Consider the following 27,447-nt stretch of genomic DNA (forward strand, 5'->3'; position numbering starts at 1 on the left):
ATAAAATCAGCTAATTGGAGGGTTGCCTGAATAGGTTAGTTTTGGATTCACCTGACCACACTTATAGGTATGCACCCATTTTTATCAATCTGAATGAATTAAATACAATTGCAGTTTCCGAAAATATGGTTTATATGTACCATAAACATTACAATCCAATTCAAATATTCATATAAATGTGCATTACATATATTCAGAACAAAACATCTGTGGAAGTGCAGTGTCTGTTGTGTAAAATGAATGACGTAAAAATTGGACTGAGCATGTGCATCAAGTATTTTTGAATACAATTGAGAAAATAGATTCAAGAGTTTATATGCCCGATTTTCCCTATTTACCTGATTATTTCAGATCTTCACCACCCCTTTCAATCAGATCAAAATTTCATAAGGGTCAAACTCAGTCGGATCTACTAAGGTGTTTACATGAAAGCTTTTCAGTCCGGTTGAGCGTCAGTTACTGATGGATTATAACATTGCATGTAAAGCAGGGAATGTTCTTGCGTTCAAAAACAGCGGGACGGAGTGCAACAGAACAGAACTTAGGCTGCGTGTCCACCAAAGCGTTTTTAGCCAGCTGAAAATGCTAGGTGCTCTGCTGAAAGCGCCTATCTTTGAGCGCTTCGGCAGCGCAGCGTTTTTTTCAGTTGAGACGCTTTGTTGCTATAATACGAAATATCCACGGCACTGTAACTTGTAACTGATTTCGCAGATAATTTGTTTCAGACTAAAATTGTCGATAAAATATAGAGCACTTGCTATGTACAGTATGTTCAGAGATCAGCAATATTAATTTCTCATCCATTTTGTTCCGTTCTCTGCTTGTTGATGTCGTTGTACAGCAAGAATGTTGTGACAGTTTGTCAGTGTTGTATTTGTCCTGCCCCTCCTCCACTCTGATTGGACGGCTGGCTAAAAAGTGTCAGTGATGAGCGCAGCGTTTTACCAAAGTCCCTTTCAAGGAAAGTCTGCTCACTCAGTGGCCACATTTGAAACACCTCCAGGCAGTTATTTTGGGCATCCAAGACCCATGTATTTGAATGGGGGAATCCTGAAATCTCAAAAACTGCTTGGCAAACATACAATTAAATAACATATTTCAAATCAGCAACAAAATTTGACATGAACTGTCCCATACATGTTGTTTCTTATGCTCAAATAGTGTTAAAAAAGCTTATTTTCAGGCTAGACGAGCCAATTCGCACGTGCAGTCCTAAGCACGAGTCTCAGGTTTCTATGGGATCCGGAGCTTCTAACGGCAGCTGCAGTGACGCAATAACTTTATCAATGAGCAATAGATTGCCTCAGGGATGACGCATTTTTGTAGGCAAAATCCTGGAAGCGAGTTAGCATTTTAGGACTTCCGTAAAGTCTATGGGTTTTTTGAATGGGTTTTTGCTAAATCGCCTGAAATAAGGTCTGTGGTTAACAAAGCCTCTAAATACTTTCACGTTTTGATCTATGACATAAAACACACCAGTTATAACCCACTTGTGATTTTTTAAACTTTTACTGTGTCTTAAAATCGGCGGTTGCTAACAAATTGCTAAAAGGGACTACTTCCTTTGGCGAGGACTTTAGACGTCATCATTAAAAACGGGACATTTGGACAGCATTTCTCATGAAAAAGTGGATAAGTATTAATAACAGCGCAGATCATAATCAGCGAGCATGCTTTTAAATAACTTTGTTTTCTAAATAAAGTTTGAGGAAGCTTGGTGGTGGTGATGTTGATCCGCGACCATGGTGTGCTGTAGTCCGTTTATAGCCTACTGTTAGCCTTTTATATCTGACGACTTTATTTAGGCTTCAAAATCTATAAATGTCGTGTTAACTTGTAAAGATTATCTTGATAGACAAAACGTGTAAGTGTCATAACCCTTTGTTAAACACAGAGCTTATTTTCTGCGATTTTCCAAAAGTCTATGGGAAAAATGCATAGGCTTTCAACCGAGGGAACCCATGCGCCGCTAACTTCCGGGTTGGCCTACAAAAACACGTCATCCCTGGGGCACTCTATTAGTTCTTTTACTTAGAAGGCGGGACGTATTCCACCATATTGCGCAATGCAGTTTCTCTCATTCATAACTAATAGGAGCGAACAGTCTTTCTATATCTAGTCTTTGGTTTTACTCAAAGTTGAACATTCTTCAACTTGAGGCGACCAGTTTAAATATCGCTGAATGCTCAGCACTTTAACGTGAAAAAGACGCTCATCACCTCGTTAAGTTCCTGGCATTTAAAAAACATGGAGCTCCCATTGAAAACAATTGGAAAAGTACGCTAGCTGCTGGAAAAAAATGCTTAGGTGGACACGTGCAGGACTCCTGAAATCACTAATCAACTGGTTGTTCATTGAAACCAGTAGGGACTCATAATGCCTTTCCCTACTGGAAGCATAAAGTCTTGGTCTGGATCTGGTTGCACTGAAAAAAATAACAACAACAAATTTCTAATGATGCATTGTCAAATTGCGCCTTTGTTCAACTCCATTATCTGCAGAGCCAGGAGGTTAGAAACTAAAGACAAATGAACGATTACACTGCACTCCCCTTCATTCTCTTTTCTTTCTTCTCCTCGCCACTCTTCCCGTCTCGTCTCCTTTTTTTCTCTCGCCTGCAGTGCAACAGTGACAAATGCATTTGCAAGAGAGATAAAAATGGCAGCCTGAAAAAAAATAAAAATAACCATGTGCAGATTTCTTTTACAGGGGAGGCCGGGAAAAAATTAATTCGCTCAAAATCTACAATTTCAAACAGCTACAAAAATATTTTCTCACCAAACACAATCCAGATGGTAGTGAGCTCCCAGTTTCACCTCTTAAATTCCCTTATTATATTGTTTATGGTATAACAATGCATGTTCCTATTAGGAATGCTAATTTTTTTTGATTACTGATAAGTATCGAAAGAGCACTGTGGTCCAGACGGCATATCTCTGATCAGCATGAGGTGTTAGCTTCCTGCTCTGAGATCTCCATAGGAAGGAAGTGATTCCTTAACAGATGAGGTAATCCAGTTTGAAAATTACGGCACCATCTGACTTCACTGGCATCCACCGCTCCATTTAGAATCAGCCTTGCTGTGATAGCGCCATTATTCAGATTAGAAAAAGCTAAAAATCTGAAACCATTACGCATAGGTTGATAAAGACATCAAAGTCTGTAAGTTTTCCTATCGGGATTTAATACATGTTAGCAATCAACAAAGTTTCACATTCCCTTCTTTTTGAATTACTTCTAAGCTTGCCAGGCTCAAGCTTAGAAGTGTTTTTTAATGTATTTTATACCATTATGCATTTTAACCTAATTTATTTTATTATTAAATAATATTAATATAATATGATTAATATATACATATTTTTTATTTATAATTCTAGAAATAAACATATTTACATATATATATATATATATATATATATATATATATATATATATATATATATATATATATATATATATATATATATATATATATATATATATATACACATTTAAATTAAAGCACTAAATCATAAACATTATAACAAAGTATTAAAAATGCATATTTAAAGATTACATTTAATAGTGTTATATTTAAATTATATATTAGATTATAAAGATTACTTTAGGTGTGCAATGACCATGCACAATTAAATATCCAGTATCGGTACATACCGATAAATTAAAAGAAAAATCTGAATTATGATTCAATATGGTTCCAATATATTGCACATCCCTACTTAATGCAGTCAGAACAGATGAAAATTCATAAAATAATTTCAAGCTCCTGCATATTGACTGAAGCATCAGTGGCTGCTATTTGAAGAATCGAACATTCAGATGAAAGTAAGGAAGTCGTGGTCTCCATCAGGAGACTGGATTTTCCCGTTACACCATCTCATGGATCATAACAGCGTGTGTGTTTTAATTGGGTCGGTGTGAAAATATAAAAGAGACCAATCCTGTAAGAAATCCCCTCCGCCTGTTTGATCATTTTCCACCCAGACAAAGGGCTTTGTATTAGATCACTTCACAGCTCTGAGACAGGGTGGGGTGGGAGAGATGTGGCGCTTTGCTCTCAGAATGATTGTTAACTCAAACTTCTTTGGTTATGGAAAGTGGAGGGACTTACTGTAGAATTGCTCAGAGTGTCTACATGCTTTCATTGTTTTTTGTGTTGCAGGTTGTGGTGGAGTGATTTGCTCTCTCTCTTTAGCTGTTCATAATGGTTTGCATCTGTGTGGCAGGAGGTACAGTGATCCCTTCGTAGATTTCATACGGTGGAAAATAAGGCTGCCGAGGATTAAGACCAATTTCCCTTGTGGTAAATAAAAATGGGGTTTATGGGTTCCTTTAGTTTGTCAAACAATTTCTACGGGTTTTGATTACGCCACAAGTAGGATCACAGAGTGGTGCTGATGTAAAGGAGCCATTGCCTGAATAACCATTATGAACCATCAAAAACCTACCAGGCGCCATGTGACATGACATTTTATAAACAATGAAATAGCATGCATGTGCAAGTAGTGACATACATACATATGCATAAACAGTTCCACAAATGAATTGTGGATTTGTCCAGATGGTGCTCTTGATAAAGGTCTATTAAAGATTTACAAATAACACACATGCAGGTCAGTCCATCACCCTTCATTCCGACATCCGGTTTGTCCTAAGCTTGCATCAGTTTTCTTTCCCTACACCTGCCATCCCATGGGTGTCGGTTACTATAGTAACAAGGTTGCTAAACCTAGTTAATGGTCCTGTTTCTCTTTTTTTCCTCCCCTTTTTCTTTCTCCCAACCACTCAGTCATAACTGGTTGGTAGACAACAGACATCACCCCAGACGTCACACTCCACTACCCTTACAGATCAAAAATCCATGAGATCCACAGAGGAACAGATGTCTTGTTTTGTGTGTGCTGTCAAACAAAACCAACACCAAATCCAGAATAATTAACAAGGCACCCATTTACTCAATGGATATTATGTGAAGAAATGACAGCCAGCTTCAGTCAAACGGACAAAACACAATCATAGCTCTGATCATCAGGAGACACATTAGCAGCCTGAGGATGGCGAAGCACCGGCCTATTTTAATATGACCTTGATACAGTGAAAATGCATGCAGGAGACAAGTGTTAATGACTCTAGGGGTTGTCTATGGGCTGTGAATGATGACCTGGGAGAATTGCATAGAGACATTACAGAAACATTACAGAAACATAGTTATTCACATGTGAAGTTAGAGGTACTGGATAATAGTGGTTGCAATATGGGTTTAAATGACTTATACAGATATGTGGAGAGCAAGGGTGCAAATGGTAGTTAACTCTCTATGGTATGAATTTTTATTTTGGGGGGAAAAAATATTTCACCCCATATTTTGGGAGCTTGGTTGTCCTTGATAATATATCTATCATAAAATGATTTCTGAAGGATCATGTGACACTGAAGTAGTGTTGTCAAAAGTACTGACTTCGGTACCAAGACGGTACTGAAATTTTAAAAATGTAACGCTTTGAGCGTTGTTGAGCGGATTTGTAAACACCTCTGATTGGCCATTGTGTTCACGCGCTCATCAGATATGTCTGATTGGCTACAATGATCAACGCTTCAAAAACATGTTGTAAATACACATCAATGACGCTTACACAGATACACATTGGAGTGTTTGAAATCAGGCGCTTATCACGCTCCCGCTTTCAAAACGCTTTCAAATGTAAACACTTCTGTGTGTTTTCAAACGCTCCTGTGTGTTGATCATTGTAGCCAATCACAGACATATATGTTGAGCGCATGAACACAATGGCCAATCAGAGGTGTTTACGAATCCGCTCAACAGTGCTCAAAGCGTCACATTTTTAAAATTTCAGTACCGACTTGGTATCGAAGTCAGTACTTTTGACAACACTACACTGAGCTTTGCATGACAGAAATAAATGATATTTTAAAGTATATTAAAATAGAAAACTATTGTATTAAATTGTAATAATATTTCACAATATTACTGTTTTTTTCTGTATTTTTGATCAAATAAATGCAGATTTGATGCACATAAAAAACATCTTTCAATGTTAAAAAACAGTAACGTTTCCAAACTTTTGACCGGTAATGTGTATATATTAGTCCTATAAAAAACATCTTTGAAATGTTAAAAAATAGTAACGTTTCCAAACTTCTGTGTATATGTTAGTCCCATTGATTTTGATGCTGTTTTAACCCAGCAGCATAGTGCAAACAAGAAAAAAGCCAGAATGATGATCTACAATCAGCTCATATAAATCTATATGTGTTTATTTTATTAATCTGGATATGAAAGAAAACTTCCTTGATCAGATTGCTGGTACTGAAATATTCCACAGAGATTTCACGCTGTCTTTTAGCTAATTACGAGTATGGCTCTTCTATAGTTATAGAAGCTTGATTTAACAAGATGATGAAAATTAGACATGATAATTATCTAAGGCACAGTAACAATTAAGCAATTGTTTCACACCTACATAATCTCACCCACATACACTTTTGCATGTAGACTCTCAGCCTGATACTTAAACAACCACACAAACCGCATACAGCACCCTTTCAACCACACAAAACAAACACACATTCAGTACGAGTTTGAGGGGAAATGAGTTCATGTAAATTTAAAAAAATAAAAATAAATCAATACGTGTGTGTGTACCAAGGTACAATAACAAGACATCAATCACAATTATGACAATAAAAGAATATAAATATCATTAAAAGAATATCCACATGCAAACCAGCCCAAAATGACTACGGAATTTAAATTTCAACACCATAAAATGACTATCTTGTGCAGAATTGCACGTTTAAATGTTTCACATTTAAGCCAAAGATCAATTTTCTTCTCAAAATGATCACTCAAACCAGGAGAGACAGATGATGGGCAGTGGAAAGGCGGCTTGTGTGTGAAGGAGCTCTGGAGGAAGGGACAGCTCTTTGTTCTAGTAGAGAGGAGATCTCTGGGGAGAGCTGGTGTTATTCTTTACCAGTGTGATACCAGCATGGCTCACTGCCCACAGACTGTCTGCTTCCATTTCACTCTCTTTTGTCATGTAATTCTTTGGTTTAGGCAATCCGATAAGAGTGTGTAGTTTATGAGATAGAGTACTCAAGAAAATGTATTAGACGGTAGGGAGTGGTTTTGTTTCCCCATCGAAAGGCTATTTATTGTTGTGTGTGTGTTTGTGCACAAGTTTTACTTACAAAAGGTTCACACTTATAATTTATTAACCCACTTCTCATGTCCTTGAGGGGAGCCTGGGCAGACATAAAGCAGACCTGCAGACACACACTTAAAAAAGCATAAAACATAGAAATGTCTAAAAAAGGACAAAAGGGACCATTGCCAACCAGACCATCAGCCGAAAGCAAATTACTACCCCTACACACAACCGTACCGACACACACACACACAAACACATACACACACACACACAATCACACCACAGACATACACTACCTCCCTCCTCCTCGCCGTCGGATTGTCATGGTAACCATGACTACTGGCACAATTCCTTGCTAATAACTCACACCACATGCTGACATCTCCCTCCTTTCTCTCTCTCTCTCACACACACTCACACACACACACACATACATACATACTGTACAGATATATATAATGGATTTATATAATGGATTTAATCACCTGGAGTTAATCGTTAGGGTCTTTTACACTTATTGTAAATCAATCATCATTCTGGCTTTTTTCTTGTTTGCACTCTGCTGCTGGGTTAAAACTGCATCAAAATCAATGGGACTAATATATACACATTACCGGTCAGAAGTTTGGAAACGTTACTATTTTTTAACATGTCAAAGATGTTTTTTAAAAGACTAATATATAAACATTACCGGTCAAATGTTTGGAAATGTTACTGTTTTTTAACATTGAAAGATGTTTTATATGTGCATCAAATCTGCATTTATTTGATCAAAAATACAGAAAAAAACAGTAATATTGTGAAATATTATTACAATTTAACATAATAGTTTTCTATTTTAATATACTTTAAAATATCATTTATTTCTGTCATGCAAAGCTCAGTGTAGTGTTGTCAAAAGTACCGACTTCTGACAAGTACTGACAAGTCGGTACTGAAATTTAAAAAATGTGAAGCTTTGAGCGCTGTTGAGCGGATTCGTAAACACCTCTGATTGGCCATTGTGTTCATGCGCTCAACATTTATGTCTGTGATTGGCTACAGTGATCATTTTGTGATCAGATGTGTAACACTCACATGTATTCAGTGTGTAAGGAAAATGTTCATTTTGAATTTCTTAGAGCAATTAAATTGAAACAGTATTCGAAACCAACATGAATACAAAGAGTACATTTCTAAGAAATTCTAAGAATTCTTTTTTGTTTTATCCAGGACATTCTTAAATGTCATTGACCAAGAAAATCTGAACTGCGAGTGAAAGCCTCCCTGATTGTCTGATTTACCGTTATTTGTTGTTGTAGAGCACACATCGAACTATGCCGATAATGGGGTTGTAATTTATGTGTAAGTGCATGTACGAACTGTACTAAAGTGTAAACAGCCAACCAAAACAAAACTCCCAGATCAACTTCTCTCATAAACAGTTGCCTTTAACTGCATCATTGCTCTTCTACTTGCTTCTACTCATAAGAGCTCTCATAAGACGAGTACGCTCTTAAACAGTTCAGTCACAACCATCTGGCAGTCGGTGCAGATTCAGGGTTATCCAGGGACACATTGCTGCTATTTTTCAGCACCTGGATCTGAATGATCCGTGTTTGATTCCTGTATATGAATTGATTAGTTGGAAAAAATCCAATAAGGGCACAGCCTCTCCGCAAGGCAGCTGAGAGCTTTTATTGAATATTCGAGAGTCCAGAGATCTTATCAGAGGTTTCTGTTTGATCAGCGCTGGCCCATTTACCCAATCTTTAAGAGAAAAGGAGCAAAAGAAACATCTCCACCTCATTATGAGGGGTGCAGGGCTCTTTATTAGAAGTCAATGATCTCTGCTTGCAGGTGGAGCAGGTTGAGCCAGATGATCCGGTCAAGTTCTACTGCAATCACGGAGCACCCTCATATCCGCTTTCTCCGTGTAAGCAACGAAAGCACTGCATTCCAGGGGTAAACTCATCCCGAGGCAAAACACTTGAGCTCAGAGCAGTGCGTGCTACTGGAACGATGATGAATGTTTCAGCACAGCATAGACGGCCATTGAACTAGGGTCAAAATCATCACCTGGAGTGTAGAGGACAATCGTTATCACCACAGGACTGCAGCTGGCGGAATGTCTTTCCACAGAATGGGACCATGTTAAAGGACTATTCCAGGTTCTGTACAAGCTCAATCAAAAGCAATTGTGGGATAATGTTGTGTTGCTCACTAATTAATTTCAACTTGTCCCTCTATTCTTTAAAGGTGCCCTAGAATTAAAACTTGAATTTATCTCGGCATAGTTAAATAACAAGAGTTCAGTACATGGAAATGACATACATTGAGTCTTAAACTCCTTTGTTTCCTCCTTCTTATATAAATCTCATTTGTTTAAAAGACCTCCGAAGAACAGGCGAATCTCAACATAACACCGACTGTTACGTAACAGTCGGGGTGTACGCCCCCAATAATTGCATATGCCAGCCCATGTTCCCAACATTATGAAAGGCATTAGACAAGGGCAGCCAGTAACGTCTGGAGCAGTACAGCCGAATCATCAGACTTTATGCAGGTAAGCAAGCAAGAACAATAGCGAAAAATGGCAGATGGAGCGATAATAACTGACATGATCCATGATATCATGATATTTTTAGTGATATTTGTAAATGGTCTTTCTAAATGTTTCGTTAGCATGTTGCTAATGTACTGTTAAATGTGGTTAAAGTTACCATCTTTTCTTACTGTATTCACGGAGACAAGAGCTGTCGCTATTTTCATTTTTAAACACTTGCAGTCTGTATAATTCATAAACACAACTTCATTCTTTATAAATCTCTCCAACAGTGTAGCATTAGCCGTTAGCCACGGAGCACAGCCTCAAACTCATTCAGAATCAAATGTAAACATCCAAATAAATACAATACTCACATAATCCGAAGCATGCATGCAGCATGCATGACGAACACTTTGTAAAGATCCATTTGAGGGTTATATTAGCTGTGTAAACTTTGTTTATGCACTGTTTAAGGCAAGCGCGAGCTCCGTGGGCGGACAGCACGAGAATTAAAGGGGCCGCACAGCATAAATTGGCTCATATTTAATGATGCCCCAAAATAGGCAGTTAAAAAAATTTATAAAAAAAAATCTATGGGGTATTTTGAGCTGAATCTTCACAGACACATTCAGGGGCCACCTTAGACTTATATTACATCTTGTAAAAAAACCTTTAAAAAAAAAAAAAAGCAAAAAGCAAAAAAGCAAAAAAAAGCAAAAATCTTGGTTACAGTGAATGGGGAATTTGTAAATATTAAAATACTTAATATTTTAAATATACTGTCCAGACAGAAGATGCAAACAATATGTGCGTTATCATGATATTTCTGAGGAAAATAACACTTACTAACCTTTGTCTAAAGTTATGTCGAATTTTACAACTTTGTTGCCAAGATAACGTAAACCTGAAACTTTAAAACTATGAGAATGTCCAAAAAAATGACAGAAAAAACTAAGATTTTTTTTAATTTAATTAAATTTAAAAAATGCAGAAAAAAACTGTTATATTATAAAATATTATTAAAATAAAAAATGTTAATATATATTTCAGTAAGAATAAGAATTTTCAGCATCCATTACTCCAGTCTTCAGTGTCACATGATCCTTCAGAAATCATCTGATTTGGTGCTCACAAAACAAACTAATTATTATTATCAATGTGGAAATCAACTGCTTAATACTTTTGTTTTTCAGGATTCTTTGATGAATGGAAAGTTCAAAAGAACTATTTTTTGATCAAATGAATGTGTCCTTGCAATGTGTTAAAAAAATGCACGGAAATCTTTTGAATGGTTATGCAAGCTTCACATTTCTGCTAAAAATTGACCCCATTTACTTCAAATGCAAGCACCTCACCGTAACCTTGATTTTTGCTTCTTTTTTTTTATTAAAAAAAAAAGTCGAAAAATATAATTTTGGCAATCAACATTATGCTTGTAAAGTGTAAGAAGATGGGCCGCGGAAGTCAGCAAATTTGTATGCAGGCGATAAGGAGGAGACAGACGAAGATTAGAAAAAAAAGCAACCTTTTTCTTGTACAGTTTTTCTTCAAGTTTTGCTTGTATAGAGCTGTCACCATAATACTTATGAGTATAACAGCTCACCATCCCTCCACTGACTAACTTCGCTGCCGTCTGCCATATTCAAAGAACTAGGCATGTAAAATCTCTGGAGTGATGTTCATCAGCACAGAATTGTGACGAATGTCGATCTAGAGTGACATAAAAGTCGCATGAATTTGATTTGACTGTTCAGACTGAGGTTGATTGATTTAAGACAACATATGGAAGTGGCCCAAAACAGAATCAAAAAGATCAGATTCCATGTGGTTTGTGCTATTATTAAAAAAAAATCAGATCTGAGTCACATATGAGCAAAAAAAATGGATTTGGGCCACTTTTGACTGCAGTGTTAACGTAGCCTTAATAGTTGCAAGAGTGCTTAATACTTGCCACGAGAATCAAGGGCTCCATCTGAAAAAGCATTATGAATTCAAATGAACGTCTCTTTTCTTTCCAAGCAGTGAGTGACGGCAGACATAAAGCCTGGTGCACACAGACCAAACGCAGCTACTGGAACTCACTCTCCTATTCACTGTAATACTTTTAAGCGTCCCACACAAGTTTGATCAAGCTGACAGAGACCGTGAGGTCGACAATCTTATTTTTCCAGGCTCTGCAGCCCAAGGTATTTTCAATAGGCCTACAGAGGCCTTCTTTTCTTGATCTGAAACAAACGTGGACTGGAAAAGAAAGGACCATGCCAACTGAAAATGCTTTGAACAGTAGGTTAAGAAACACATTGTAACATTTGTGTCACATCACTCTGAGAGAGTAAACTTAATACGGTACGCACAAAACTAGGACAACTAGGCAAGAAGTCCAGAAACTTTATTGACCACAGAAGGATTAAAAAGCTACTGTAGCCAGAATAAATACTTCAGCATCAAATCAGCTGAAAAAATTACTGATGGACGAATTTCCAAATGCTTTGCTTCTATGCTTTTTTCCAAATTCTATACTTCTATGCTTTATGAAGGAGACAAGTAAAATAAGGACTGAATAAGCAATGAACTTTACAAAAGACCATTTGGATAGTCACTGCAAGTAATTCAGTACTTAAGAGTTGATCTGGCTTGAATACAAGACCTTGATTATGAGTCACTCTGAGCAAGTATGACAGCTTGGGGGGAATAAAACAGGGCCAATGTGTGAATTCTGAGTGGAAGCACCTCCATATCTTTCTCTTCGCCTTGCAGAGCCTGTTCCACAAAGTTAAATCTCGCAGAACCACGCTCAGATGCCAACTCAAACAAGTTTACCCAAACCCTGCCAAGGGTAGATGAATCAACTCAGCGTGAGGTTTGGAAAAATGCAGTAAGCTCCTTTTCCCATCAAACAGAAACCTCAGGTTAATGTACAGCCTCTTAAACATAATGCAAACAAACCTTAAAAATACTGACAGGGCATTATGTAATGGCAACACATGGAGGGAAATGACAGTCCTGCGAAAGAGGGCGAAGGCCAGAGGCTTTGATGAGTAACAGAAAGTGGCGAGATCTCACAAAGGCCAGCTGGCAAAGCATCAACCGTGCGGGATGGAGGTCAGAGAAGAGACCACCAGGGTGACGGCAAGATTACTGGGTGTGTTGGAGGGATAATCTAGGTGCCTGACAGTCTGCAAAAGCAAGGATGGGTTAGAAAGACCACAATTAATGGCACCGTGTGTGTATATGTGCCCCGTTTATTGGCACATCGGCTTATAAAGGCAGTTGTTCAGAAACTTGAAGGTGGAGCGAGCAAAAGCAGAAGAGATTACCAACTCCATGCTGTGGTTCAAGGTCCGCGGGCTTTAATGGACTGTTCGCCGCAACGTGTTCATTAAATCAATGCAGCAGGTATTATTACTGGCTGCGTCTGGTGCGCACAGTAGCTTTGTAATTAAATTTCATTTAACGGAGCTCTTTGATGGAAAAAGCTTAAAAAAGGGAGGGAGAGGCCTGCTTATTTTGGAGAATGGACACCATACATTGAACTGTAGTCTGAAATAAAAAGTAAAGTTTGAGAAGGAAGAAGTGACGTATGGTGAAAAAGTAAATGCGAGTATTGTATGTGTGAAATAAAAACAGAAGAGTGCAATTACCCTTCTCTAGTCACCTCTCCTAATTTGCCCTTTCACTAAACTATAATCGCTTTTATTTAAGCCTCATTAGGCTCTTTGACTGGATGCAATTTTGCCTCTGTGCAGCACAGCATTGATATCTACATTAGCTCAGCAGATATGAACTACAGAAGCTAGCAGGAAAAGAAGAGATTGAGGAGTGTTTGTTGAAGATGCTTAAAGGGTTAGTCCACCCAAATATGAAAATTCTGTCACACCCTCATGTTGTTCCAAACCCGTAAACATACATAAACAGAAACTCAACCGAACCTGTGTGACGTGTGAACAAACCTCATTGATTATTGCAGAAGCTCCAAACATGCTGCGTAACATGAGAATGTACCTTAATGGTTCTTGCATGTCAAGCAAGCATGCTTGAGCTTCCGTTTATCATAACTGATGTGTAAGGTGATGAATGTTTATGTGAATAAAAGCCTAAATTCAATCTGTTCATCATTTAAAGCAATCGTATCTCTTTAGAAAATTTGGACTAAAACCACTCAATTCATTTTATGGTCTCTTGATGAACTTTTTGAAACATCAAAGTGGTAGTCACCATAGCTGTTGACAAAAGGACAGAAAGCTCTCAGATTTAATCAAAAATATCTTCATTTGTGTTCTGAAGATGAACAAAAGTCTTGAGGATGAGTAATAAATGATAACAGAATTTTCATTTTTTTGAGCCCAGTGAAATTGACATTACAACACATTTAAAAAGAGGTTTTCACAGTCTTAAAACCCGTTCACACCAAATAAATATTTTTCTCATTCATTTTCTCCATAGGGATTCTTACAATTTTTACAAATCTCAAAAGGTGCAAGACTGTGTACTTAAAATCTTTCATGAGGCAATGATCTACACATAAAGCACTGTGAATGATGCAATCAAATAAAAAAATGGTAACACTTTAGTTTAGTGTACAATTCTCATCATTATTTAAGTAGTTGCTTATTAGCATGCATATTACTAGGATATTGGCTGTTTATTACTTATAAAGCAAATATTAATGCCTTATTCTGCATGAAATTATTCAGCCACCACCCAGTACCTAAACTCAACAACTACCTTGCTAACTATTAATAGGCAGTTTATTGATTAATTAGGAGTTTATTGAGGCAAAAGTCGTAGTTAATAGTTAGTTAATAGTGAGAACTGGACCCTAAACTTAGTACAGCACAGTAAAAAACTAATAGTTTATTGCAAAATAGTCAAATATATATGTTGAATTTAGCACTGCTTCATGAGAGTGGGAACTTAGTTTAAAGTTTAAAGCAAATTCTGCAGGATTTTTCTCTTCATTTTGCCTATAAGCAATGAATGTATAATTACAATAAAATAAAATTGTTTTCTCCCACACTAAACCATATCCACAGAGGCAGAGTTACAGCCCACTAAGCAGAGAAACATTATTAGGATTAAATTCTGCTTTTATTAAAGTTTTAAATTGTATATTTTAATTATTCTTACTTGATGAATTATCATCACTCGCCTCATCTGATATGCTTTGGGCGCCCCTGACGCTTTGAAAAATGCTGCTTTGAAATCTCCTTTTGACCACAAAGAATTATACATGTGAGACATAACGAGGCCAAGACACAACAGTGGAAAATTGCGGTTGTCTAGATTTCAGATTTTGTGACATGAACTATTGTAATACTGAGGAAATGAACAATGGAAAAATATGAGTGTTTAAAAAGATTTACATTGTTGAGATGCTAAACAAACTTGTGTGTCCTGTTACTGCTGTGTTTGTTTGTTCTCTCAGATGATAGTCTTGACTGAAGCTGAATTTCTCGATTATAATGTAACATCTATGAGAATATTCCAGATCGTATCTAACCATCTACAGATAAAGACCAGATGTGACATTCATGATGGGCCATCTCTGCTTTTCAACTTTATCTCTTATTATATCAAATATGACACTCTGGGAAAATTATCCCCAATGCTGACCTCACCGCCCAAAGGAATCATCACCTCTAAAGCCATCAACCACCTGCTGTCCATTGAAGCAACTCTCCAACAGCAACGTTCTGGACCCCAAGGATTCATACATGGTAATAGTCATCTCAACACATCATGAAATTCAATTAGCTGATCTTAAACAGCACCACTGCCCCCAGAAACCTCTAAGCTTGCCAGTCTCAACACTATGTCACCAGATACAGCCACAGCTGCTCTACTTTACTCTGAGACAACAGCAGTGGACATCAGGCTAGCAAACGAGTGAAGGTCGAACAGCCACATGAGTGTTAGTGTGAAAAATATGGAGAGAAATGAAAGAATGGTGAGGAAATTAAATGGAACTGAAGATAAAGGAATAACAGAGGCGTGAGAAGATGCGGAGTACATAGCTCTCTGGAATACTTGATTTTGAAAGGTTTTTTTTTTAAATTATCACTAAACTCTACACAGTTTTATACATATATATCTTTGGAGCATGCACAATTAAATATCTATAAAGAAAACTCTAATAGTCAATAACCAATATGATACTGATATCACTAACTGCTGAATGCTGCTGTAATTGACCAATCAGAATCAAGCATTCCAAAGAGCCACATAATAAACAGGATAATGCAAGTATTTCACTAAAAAGAGGGTGAAGAGAACCATCATATTGCATAATACAATGCAATGCTGGAAAAACAGAGTAGAGGAAATGAAGAAAAGGCTGAAGCCACAGGCCATATGGGGTGAGAATTCAAACAAATGAGGCATACTGCCACCCCACGTTCATACGATTGAGATTTCAACCCATATTTGAGATTAAGAACATTTATAAAACATGAAGTGTTGGTTTAATGACTTTACTAATTGTTGTGCCTTAATGGAAAGCGGTTTATTGAGTATAAAAAAACTTTAAGGGGGATTTATCGAGCATTTGGGCAACTCACATGGGTATTCAATAAATTTATCACCATTTACCAACTACAAAAAGGGTTTGTGGGCTCTACTGCCAAATGACACAGACTATGTGTAGGTAGTCACAGTCTGGATCCTGTTTCCGTTGGGGCACTTTATAATGCGACCCCACCAGGGGGCCGGTCTTATGTTACAGGAAGCTGTTTCCCAGGTAGTTTCCTCTACAAGCATCAGTCCAGATGTGCTCCAATGCCCGGTTTATTAAATGTGATTAGTCTTTAGGACAAAATACCATTCATCACCAAGGTGCGTACAATTGCTTCAACAGGTGAAGAAAAGCGTTTTCTACAGTTTAATGTGGGGAATGTAACACTAGCTGCACCTGTGAACATAAACACACCACCCTGCCAAAAAAGAAATACATAGTACACAATAAATCCATATGATACAAATGAATTGTTTTAAGCACAGTCCAGAGCTGTCCAGTTCAACATGACCATGAGCTGCCAAGGCACGATCCAGGAAAAGATCTTTTTCGCTTTGAGAAGAGCATATAAACACTATGCTTTCTCTCAAATGTGAAAATAATCAAGGCACATACTAGAAGAATGATATGCCCTTGATGACACTTGGAGATTTGTTTGTCTATATTTTGTCCTGAGTGGGTGTAAGTCCATTTCTCTCTCATTTGTTCTGAATTAAACTTATATGTTCCAGACCACCATATAAGAGACACTTTAAATGCATCAGACCAAACAGTGAGAGATTTATTATCAGATGTGAACAGGAGGGAATTGATCTCCGATCTTAGTAATGGGTGGACAATGTACACCAGCTTGGGATCAGTTTCTTACACTTATGAATCGTACAATGGAAACAGATCGTAACGAGTGTAACGGGGTACTAATGGAAAAGCCCAACGGTTGATACATGAGAGCGTTGGGTGGAGAGACCTCTGTCCAGTACATATAGAAGGGTCATTCTTATCCAAACATGTTATAACTGGGACTGTCCCAAACAGGGTTTGGTTTGGGCGCCCTACTCACGAAATCTGTCGGATCACCAGAACAATGAACAGAAAACTAGAGCAGACTGCTTCCATGAGAAATTACTCTCGGGAGGAGAAAGGAAACCGAAATATAAATATAAGGCAGTTTTCTCTTTCAGCAGTGTGTAAATAATACACCATTCTATTCTATAGATAAGCTTAGTTAAACAGACATGTTTTCGGAGGAAATGACAGGACTAGCAGTGAGTGTTTGTGTTTGGGGGATAGTGGTTGAAATTTAAACTATTAAAAATATACATTCATCAATCCAATCTGTCATTCAAGACTGCTAATCAATGTCTTAAAATTCCTATAGTCAAATGCATGTTTATTCTGAGGTGTGATAAAAATGTATATTATGTAACAGCAGTTTATTATCATGCAAACACTTAATAAATACAAATCCCTTCTCTGTAAAGGGCAAATTCACCAAGAAATAATGCATTTATTGATATGCAGTCTGTGATGTTTTAGTATGCGATTTGATATCTCAGAAAAGATTATGCAAACTCTAAACGCAATTCCCCATCTTGGATATAACAATATTATCTATTATGTAATGAATAGCTACAGCCATGATCAATAAAATTACACAAACGTCCCTATTAAATAAAACAAGGCACAATGTATTATGAGCCTGATTTATAGGGCTGGGACAATACATCGATTTTCGATTCGTGAATTCTGGATCGATTCTGATATCTTCTCTCTCGAATCGATTCTGAGCTTAGTTTTAACAGCAGATGGCACTCTAGGATAGTTTTTAGCCGCAACCTCAAATGCTCACTAAGAAGAGTACGGGTGTTTCTAAAGCACGCAGTGCCACCTGCTGTTAAAAACTAAGCTCAGAATCGTTTTGAAAGAGAATCGTGATAAATCAGAAAATATCAAAATCTTGAATCAAGAATCGATGTATTGTCCCAGCCCTACTAATTTACATAAAAAGGAGATGGTAGTTATTTTAGTGCATTTCGTGCCTAGTTAAACTGGACTGTAGGTGGTTAACAAATAAGATGTACGTTTTTGTGGAAAATAGCATTACTGTTTGTGGTTCGCCCCTTGGTTATGTGTTATTAATAAATAACATAAATTTCTGCTTACTCTGAAGATCCAAATTGTATAAAAATAGGAATGGGACAAATAGTGATGGTAACACTTTAGAATGGGGAACACATACTCACTATTAACAACAACTTTTGCCTCAATAAACTCTCAATTTAGTGCTTATTAATAGTTAGTAAGGTCGTTGTTGTAGCATTTAGGTTTAGCTATAGGGTAGGATTTAGGGATATAGAATATGGTCATGCAGATTAAGGCATTAATATGTGCTTTATAAGTACTAATAAGCAGCCAATAGGCAAGCTAATAAGTAACTAGTTAAAAGTGAGAATTGTTTCCCATACTGAAGTGTTACCATAGTGATTTACAAAAATACCAAAAGTCTAAGGCACGCCAAATCCAGTCTCTTGGTGGATCAGAACCAGTGACCACAGCCAGTTTTTTGCTATACAGTACATGCCAATTTGTGAGGCCTGTTGCCATAAGGACTGCTGCTACGAGTACTGGATAAAAATAACACTCATCCTAGTGTCCTAACCTGGACGAGTGAGACCAAAGGGAAATATTCTGGAATGAAAGTTATTACAAGGGTACTGAAAAAACAACTGTGCTGCTGTGTGCCCTAAAACGAGTTAAAAGAATGTTGACTAATAATGAGAAAAGATTCTTTCAACAGAAATTTTTTCTTGTCATTTGTGTTGAGTGACTAAAATAGATAATGCTTTGAGAAATTTAAACCGCTCTCTGCTAAACTTGCATATCTTCTGGTTTCACAGAATTCTTTCTAATAACCTGTTCATTCCATAATTCACCGATCAGTATATTGTTCACTTCCAGCTTCCTTTTTATTCCTGACTTTATGCATCCCTCTATGTGTGTGGCAAAGCCTCTTTCTCTCTCTTTGTCTCTCTGTTCGTCTCTTTCACTCCCTCTCCTACTTCTTCTTCATAATGCAAAACCACATACCAAATTCCTCCAAACACTGACCAGCGACTCTTTCCAAATATACGTTAAATGAACCAGCAACAATGTGGAATTCCAGTATTTATCTAAAAAGTTTGTTCTGGAGGGTATTTTTTAACAGATGCTTCTGTTGGAAACGGACATTACGGAGGTCCTTTGAAGTCTAGAATTGCTTATTATTGGGTGAAAAAAAAAACTGAAGAAAAAACATGCCCCAATTTTCATTTCTTTTCCACAGGGGTAACAACAGCTTGAGAACACAGTTGGCCCAGTTGCCACATGGTGACAACAATTATCACGGCAACAGACTTAAACCAACATTTCAAAAGAACAACAAAGCACAATTTTACCATCTGCCAAGTGGCTCTTTCTGCAATTCTCTATGAGAGGATAACATCTGCTAATCATATGTCATAATTACAAATTGTCTTGGTGAGTAAAATTACAAGATTTAGTACTGCAAAACCTGAAAAAAATCATGCCCAAAACAATCATAGAGATTCAAATCACAGAAATAATACAAGTGAAGCAGGTGAATATGGTACAAAACATAAAAGGAAAACATAATTCCTACCTCAAGGAAGCAGGTCCCCGCTGATGTGTTCTCCTTGATGGAAACATTGTAGAAGCTGCTTCCAAACACTGGCTCATTATCGTTACTATCCTGGAGGGCTATTTCTACCAGTGCAGTGGAGGATAACGGGGGTCGTCCTCCATCAGTGGCCACTACTTTGATACTTGGCTTTGGGTCTGTCTCATAATCCAGCTTGGTTGCAGTGGTTATGATACCTGTGACGGGGTCAATGGTAAACCAACTGGCGTGCGTTTTCTTGTCTGGTAGGATGCTGTAGCGGACATCACCATTGGGACCTTGGTCTTTGTCCCTCGCGGTCACTTGCAGCACAAAGCTACCTGGGTAGACAACTTCTGGTATGGTCTGCTTATATGCCTGTTGTTCAAAGAGAGGTGGGTTGTCATTTACATCGGTGACGTGAATTGTAAACGAGGACTCTGCACGAAGGGGCGGGGTTCCAGAATCAGTAGCCATGACACGAAGCTCATAAGAATCCCTCTCTTCTCGATCCAGAATCTGGTCCACGTAGATGAGGTAGATAATGCTGTCTTTAGTGGTCAGGGCAAATTTCCCATCACCTCCCTCAAGAGACACATTGACATTGGAGTACTCGCCGTAATCAGGGTCCGAGACAGAGATTCTTGCAACGTATTGGCCTGGCTGAGCACCTTCAGAGATTTGGGGTGAGCCGTCCTCACTGAGAAAAATTATGGTCATGGTTGGCTGGTTATCATTGAAGTCTCGAACGTGGATTGTAACAAAGGCATTGGTGATCTCTGGATGGCTCGCATTATCTCTGGCTTGCACTACCAGCTCATGAACCTTCCTCACCTCGTAGTCTAAAGGCTTATTGAGTGTAATGATCCCAGAGCGAGGGTCAATGACAAAGTAGCGATCCGGGTCGCTCTGCCTTCGGTTTATCTCATACAATACAAGGCCGTTGTCTCCTTCGTCAGCATCAGATGCAAAAACTTGCAGGATGTTGCTGCCCTGAGGAAGGCTCTCAGAGATGATGGCATTGTAACGACTCTGGTTGAAAATCGGAGCGTGATCATTGATATCCTGCACCAAGACGGCAAGACTCATCTGTCCAGTCTTCCTTGGAGATCCACCGTCAAAGGCCTCCAACACCAAGGAGTAGGAGGACCTCTTCTCTCGGTCCAAGACTCCATTGACCACCAAGTCAAGGTAAAGGACTTTGTTTGCAGCTCTTTTGGTCTCGAGTCGGAACACTTGTCCTACATTGCCTTCTTTGATCTGATATCCTTGTACGGTAAGCTGATCCTTATCCGCATCGGTGGCTGGCTCAAGAGAGAACTTAGTTCCCACTGCTGTTTGCTCTGGGATCTTCAAAGAGGCTTTCTTCTTGGGGAATGAGGGGGCATGGTCATTGATATCATTTACAGTGATGAAGACCTCGACTGTGAACCCTGTCATAGTGACAGCTATAAAACTGTAATGGTCTCTTTCCTCTCGGTCAAGTCGCCTGGCAGTCTTGATGATGCCTGTGTTTTCATCGATGTGGAGATCATTACCAATGCCGGTGCCTTCGTGATCAGAGATGAAGTAAAGAGAGGCTGTAACTCCAGGTTTCAAACCAGCGCTAATGTCACCCACTATCGTCCCTGCAGGTTGCTCCTCATCTAATTGAAGCTCTAAGATACCTTGTGTATCCTCTCCGCCAACCATTACTGTTAACAGTTCCACTACTACGCAAAGCACCAAAAGCATCCTTAGCCTCCAGAATACCCACATCCGGAACTGTCCACATGTGTTTTTCCCAAAGCCATTAAACAGAGTCATCGTGCCAAGGTTTCTTCACACCTGCAAAACAGGAGAGGAGCAGATTGTTACAATCACAGCACTGCACAATATTATGACATAAATACCAATCCAAATCAATGGAATGCATGAGAAAGGGGTGCGTTTGCTTCAAAAAGGAGAGGCTTCCCCCAGTCAAGGCAGTAAAAAAGTATATGGCTTTGATATGTTGTACATGCTCTTAATCATGCACTACGCCTTTTCAAAATACAATCCACATGCATATATTTCCCATGGCTCCAAAAAGCCTTATCTCTGATGCTGTCGGATGGTCCTAACTGCTTTAATTACTTAGTGTATAAAACATCAAAAAATAAACCTTGATTATAATCAAGACATCTCTTGTAAATTGTTTTTACATAAAAAAAAAAAAAAAACAATAAATCCTAATTTGCTTTCTTATTATGAATGGAAAATATATGTTCTTTCCAGTCATATTAAGATGAAAGGGTACCATCAGATAAATTATAGCAGATGAGCCACTTGTACATATACAAACAAAAGAAAATGTAACACTAAAAATTGTGGCTGTAGTTCTGCCTTACTATTAAAAGAGCCAATCACATTTGTTTACTCATACGCCCATTAGCTGGATCAGACTTTTCTTTTAATATGATAACCTAAAAAGCACAATTTATGATACCATTGTTGTCATATTTTATTCCTGATTTGAGATGTTGTTGGAATGTAATATAACAACTTTACTTGCATAACTGTACAGTAAAAGGCTGCCCAGGATGTTACGAATATGGCCGCCTATAGTTGTGCTTTGGTACCAACAGTAACGACATGTGGCATAGAATCATATAGAATCATATTTGAAAGGGTGGTCACCAGATTGCAGGAAAAGCCTGTCTTGCTTGACACTATAATCCAACACATTGACAAACCTTTAGTTGGGATTTTGACATAATATTCTTTGAGTACATTTATTCATTTAGCAGGTTATTCTTCATCCGTTGAGTACAGTCAATTCAAACCAAAACCAGACAAAAAAGCATTAAAGCTGATTTTTAAGAAACTTAAAAAAAAAAAAAAATTAAAGCCATATTAAAGAGTAAAACTTAGCCGCTAATTTTGAGCAGACAGAAAGACATTACTCAGACAGAAAGGCCAGACAGGAGTTTGGAGCATGTGTTTGGAAAGCTTCTCTTCTCTTGTCATATGTGTGAAGGCTGAATCCTCTGTGAAGCAATCTGCTACAGATGGTCAGACTTGGGATGATATTTTATACGCCACTGAAGAAGTGTACTAGCACAATTAGAAAATTATACTACTTTGGCTGGAATCACAACAAACCTCAGGAGTCTTTGCACTTGCGCTGAGTAGAGTATCTCTTGGTAAAGTCTGCATTATCCAAACCTCAATGCATAATGATGGCAAATCATCACTGCGGGCAGTTGTGGTCTCTATACATAAGTGGATTACAAATGCAATTTGTCCTTGTCAGTTCTGTTTAAGAGTTCTCCAGTGAGACGCACAGAACTCACTGAAGGACGAAAAGAAATATTGAATCTGGACTTCAGTGTCATTTTTTAACAAGGAAGAAGCCCTCCAGATAAAACCACATGAAGGCTTTTCAAGCAGACTCCCTCTAGTGGCCACAATGAGTCAATAGGTTTATGAAAGAGATAGATGATGTAAAAGTAATGCTTCTTACCTTTTTTATCACAAATATTAACACTACACGGACAGATGTCTACTCTCTGAACCAATTTTCCTATGTGTATGACACATTCAAGTGGTTCTGTGCCTATAATAGCAGGCATTTACAAACAATTAACCTCACAAACACAGATGACCAGCAGGGCTCCATGCGGTCTGTCCTAATCAACTATCTGAGACCTTCACTAACATGTGATTTCTGATACGGTCTTAGCCTGACATGTGTAACTAACACACAAATCACACGTCCAAGGACATCTAGGACAAAGACAGCAATGACCATCAGTTTTTATCACATGAGTGATCTGAAACACAAATCACAATTTAAGTGTTTCAATTTAAGTGATCATTATAAGACAATAAACTGTTGTATCTGGGATTAAAACCTCAAACCTACAATTCTAGGATCAGGAGACCCCCTATAGGTATTTGTGTGGTGGGCCCAATGTTCAGTCTAATGAAAGTAGCAGAGATTGTGGGGCACTTGGGGGCCACTTTGAGCCAATTTAAACAGATTCTGAGATCATGGAGGCCCACGATGCATTGCACCACAATGTGTCTCATTCTTATATTTAACGGCTTATTAAAATACATAGCATAAAAAGGTTGCCGAGGGGGCCGGTGGAGCTGACGGTTTCTCCATCACGATCTCTCTGAATAAACAGAGGCCAGACTGAGTGATTGACAGAGGCGTCTGAGGAAAACCTGTGGGGGGCCGGCTGTCCTATTCAACGTTTCTGCAGAAGCAGAGAGCCAAAGCTTACTGACATTTTAGACCGCAGAGATTTGAGAATCTTCCTCAAGACATTCAAACTCACATCTTAAAACTAATTTGATAGCCTAATTACTTTTGTTAGAAGCATTAGAACAGTCAAACTGTGAGTGATTACATTCATGTTGCGCTATGAAAAAGATGCAGAAACCAATCCAGGGTAGGATATATCAGTTTAAGAATCTTGGCTCTATTTGAGGGACGAATAAGAAATCTTTCACCAAAACCTATGCTTATGATGGGCCTGAAATGACTGAATACGGATGAGCAGTTGCCACAGTTTCCGCAGGCTAAATGGGTATGGAATTCACTCCCGCTCAGTTTTCAGTATTTAGACAACCACAGTGCCAGACCTCCTTGGGTTTTCTGCTTTTAGCCGTCCAGCTGTCGTCAAGAGGCTGGAGTTGGTTGGTTTAACGGTAAAGGTGGCAAGCGGGTCTTAGTAAAAGATCCCAACTGATACAAGAATGGCTTAGTTGGTTTTTATGGCAGTTGAGCTACGCTAAGACTGAGAAAGCAGGTGACAGATGAGCAAAGAAGGATCAGGTCACTGAGCATCCTTTAAATAAAATGCAAGGAATATTTAAAGATGCTAATGCTTTATAATATTGCAACAAAGTCCAAGTAATTCAGTAAAATAAATATAGGGGTTACTTTGGACGAAAACTTATTTCATTATTGAAGTAATTGGGAGGAGGAAAAAACAATGCTAAATGCAAAAACGCTCAATTTAATCTGTTTAATATATATATATATATATATATATATATATATACAATCAATAAAATGGGATTCAAACATTTGGTCATACAATGTAAAATCCTAAACCAAAATCAGTTGAGATCTACTGATTGAGACTATTTGTGTGCCTGGTATGAAACTGCACTAGACTTGTAACGCTCTATATCTCAAAGAAAACTCAATTCTCTACAAAGATAGCCATTCATACAGTACATTTACAAAATCCTAAACATATGAGGTCCAATAAAAACCCTTATCAGCGTGCTTTACCAGTGACTCACTCACTGAGCTCATGGTAGTCAACACACGCTTTTAGCTGTCATCTGTACCGCGTTTGAATAAAGGCCGAGATTACACTTCTGAGGGCAATTACTACTAATTTCTTCAGCGTGTAAAGACCCTCAATGCACTTAAACAAAACAGCTTAAGACATCAAGAGTGAGTTCAAGGTTAAAACCAATGCCAACTCTAAATCTCTTATAGAGAATTTGCTATTGGTTCAAGGGAGGTTTACCAGTCCCAAGAAAACATAAATTTCTCAGTTAACACACAAACATGGGCTGAGGAAAGATCTCATGACTAAAAACAACCTCCATCATCAGGTGAGTGAATGAAAGGTTTGTCCCCCAGTTTGGACAACAATGACGTAATCCTAAGGAACTGGTGTAATATAGCTTTCTGGACATTTCTCTCCACACAAGCACACACTAGTTTGGGTTTTTATGGTCTCTCTGTGGCACAGGTTTAATAGGATATGTGGTTTCCTGAGAAAGTAACTGGAAATATGGAGTTTGTCACTGTGGCAAAAAAGCAAGGAAGAAATGTTTCCAAATGTCCTTCTCCAATCAGAGGCAAGTCCAGAAAAAACAAGGTTTGGGCTAAAGCAGTGACCCCACAAGTTCAGGTGAGACATTTCTCATGCTAGCCACCCAAGAAACACAGGTTTCCTTTATCATCAGTGAAAGCTACGCAGTTTTCATACTTAATTTTCAGTGTTTTATATATATACATATATATATATATATATATATATATATATATATATATATATAGATATATATATAGATATATAGATATATATATATATATAGAGAGAGAGAGAGAGAGAGTTGAGCTCAAAAGTTTACATACCCCTTGCAGAATCTGTGAAAAGTGAATAATTTTAACAAGATAAGAGGGATCATACAAAACGCATATTATTTTTTATTTAGTACTGTCCTGAGTAAGATATTTTACATAACAGATGTTTACATATAGTCCACAAGACAATAGCTGAGTTTATTAAAATGGCCCCGTTCAAAAGTTTGAACCCTTGGTTCTTAATACTGTGTGTGGTTACCTGATGATCCATGACTGTTTTTTTGTTTTGTGATGGTTGTTCATGAGTCCCTTGTTTGTCCCGAGCAGTTAAGCTGAGCTCTGTTCTTCAGAAAAATCCTTCAGGTCCCAAAAATTCTTTGGTTTTCCAGCAATCTTTGCATATTTCAACTCTTTCCAGCAGTGACTGTATGATTTTGACACGTCTTTTCACACTGAGGAGAATTGAGGGATTCAAACACAACTATTAAAAAAGGCTCAAATATTCACTGATGCTCCAGAAGGAAACATGATGCATTAAGAGCCGAGAGGTGAAAACTTTTTGAATTTGAATATCAAGGTAAATTGTACTTAATTTGTCTTCCAGGAAATGTGAAAATATCTTCTTTTGCTTCCGAAGGGCAGTACTAAATGAAAAAATCTGATATTTAAACAAAATAAGAAAAAATTGGACTTCTTCATCCTGTTTGAAAGTTTTCACCCCCCAGCTCTTAATGCATCGGGTTTCCTTCTGGAGCATCAGTGAACGTTTTAACCTTTTTTTAATAGTTGTGTTTGAGTCCCTCAGATGTCCTCAGTGTGAAAATGTGGATCTCAAAATCATACAGTCACTGCTGGAAAGGGTTCAAATATGCAAAAAAATGCTTGAAAACTTAAGATTCTGCAAAACCTGAAGGATTTTTCTGAAGAACAGAGCTCAGTTTAACTGCTCAAGAGACTCATGAACAAACAAGAGACTCATGAACAACCATCACAAAACAAAAAAACAGTCATGGATCATCCAGGTTACCACACACAGTATTAAGAATCGAGGGTATCTAAACTTTTAAACGGGGTCATTTTTATAAATTCAGCATTTTTTTTTTTGTCTTGTGGATTATATGTAAACATCTTTTATGTAAAATATCTTACTCAGGACAGTACTAAATAAAAAATAACATGCATTTTTTATTATCCCTCTTATTTTGTTAAAATTATTTACATTTTCAAAGGTTCTGCAAGGGGTATGTAAACTTTTGAGCTCAACTGTATATATATATATATATATATATATATATATATATATATACAGGGGTACGTTTCCCAAAAGCATTGTTAGCCAACTATGGTCGCAAGTTACGTTGAATTGTGTTGGTAATGATGGAACTTGCGACCATAGTTGGTTTCGGGAAACACAGCGCAGGTTTGTTAAAAGTCCAACATGTCTTAAAGTGACCATGTAATCATAATTGACATTTCTAATTTTGACAGAAAGTTTATTAT

At 37.8% G+C, this 27,447-nt stretch overlaps 1 protein-coding gene across 1 annotated transcript in view; it reads right to left on the reverse strand.

Annotated features, from left to right (window-relative positions):
* The window catches only part of LOC125260651 (protocadherin-16-like), a 105,833-nt gene that overhangs the window by 70,103 nt on the left and 8,283 nt on the right, over positions 1-27,447 (reverse strand). The window contains exon 2 of the mRNA XM_048179131.1: positions 19,869-21,692. Coding sequence (XP_048035088.1) covers positions 19,869-21,671 — 1,803 coding nt within the window. The 5' untranslated portion in view covers positions 21,672-21,692. The remainder of the gene's footprint in view (positions 1-19,868; positions 21,693-27,447) is intronic.

The sequence above is a fragment of the Megalobrama amblycephala genome, linkage group LG2 (assembly GCF_018812025.1).
Source record: "Megalobrama amblycephala isolate DHTTF-2021 linkage group LG2, ASM1881202v1, whole genome shotgun sequence".
In the NCBI taxonomy this organism is placed as follows: domain Eukaryota; kingdom Metazoa; phylum Chordata; class Actinopteri; order Cypriniformes; family Xenocyprididae; genus Megalobrama; species Megalobrama amblycephala.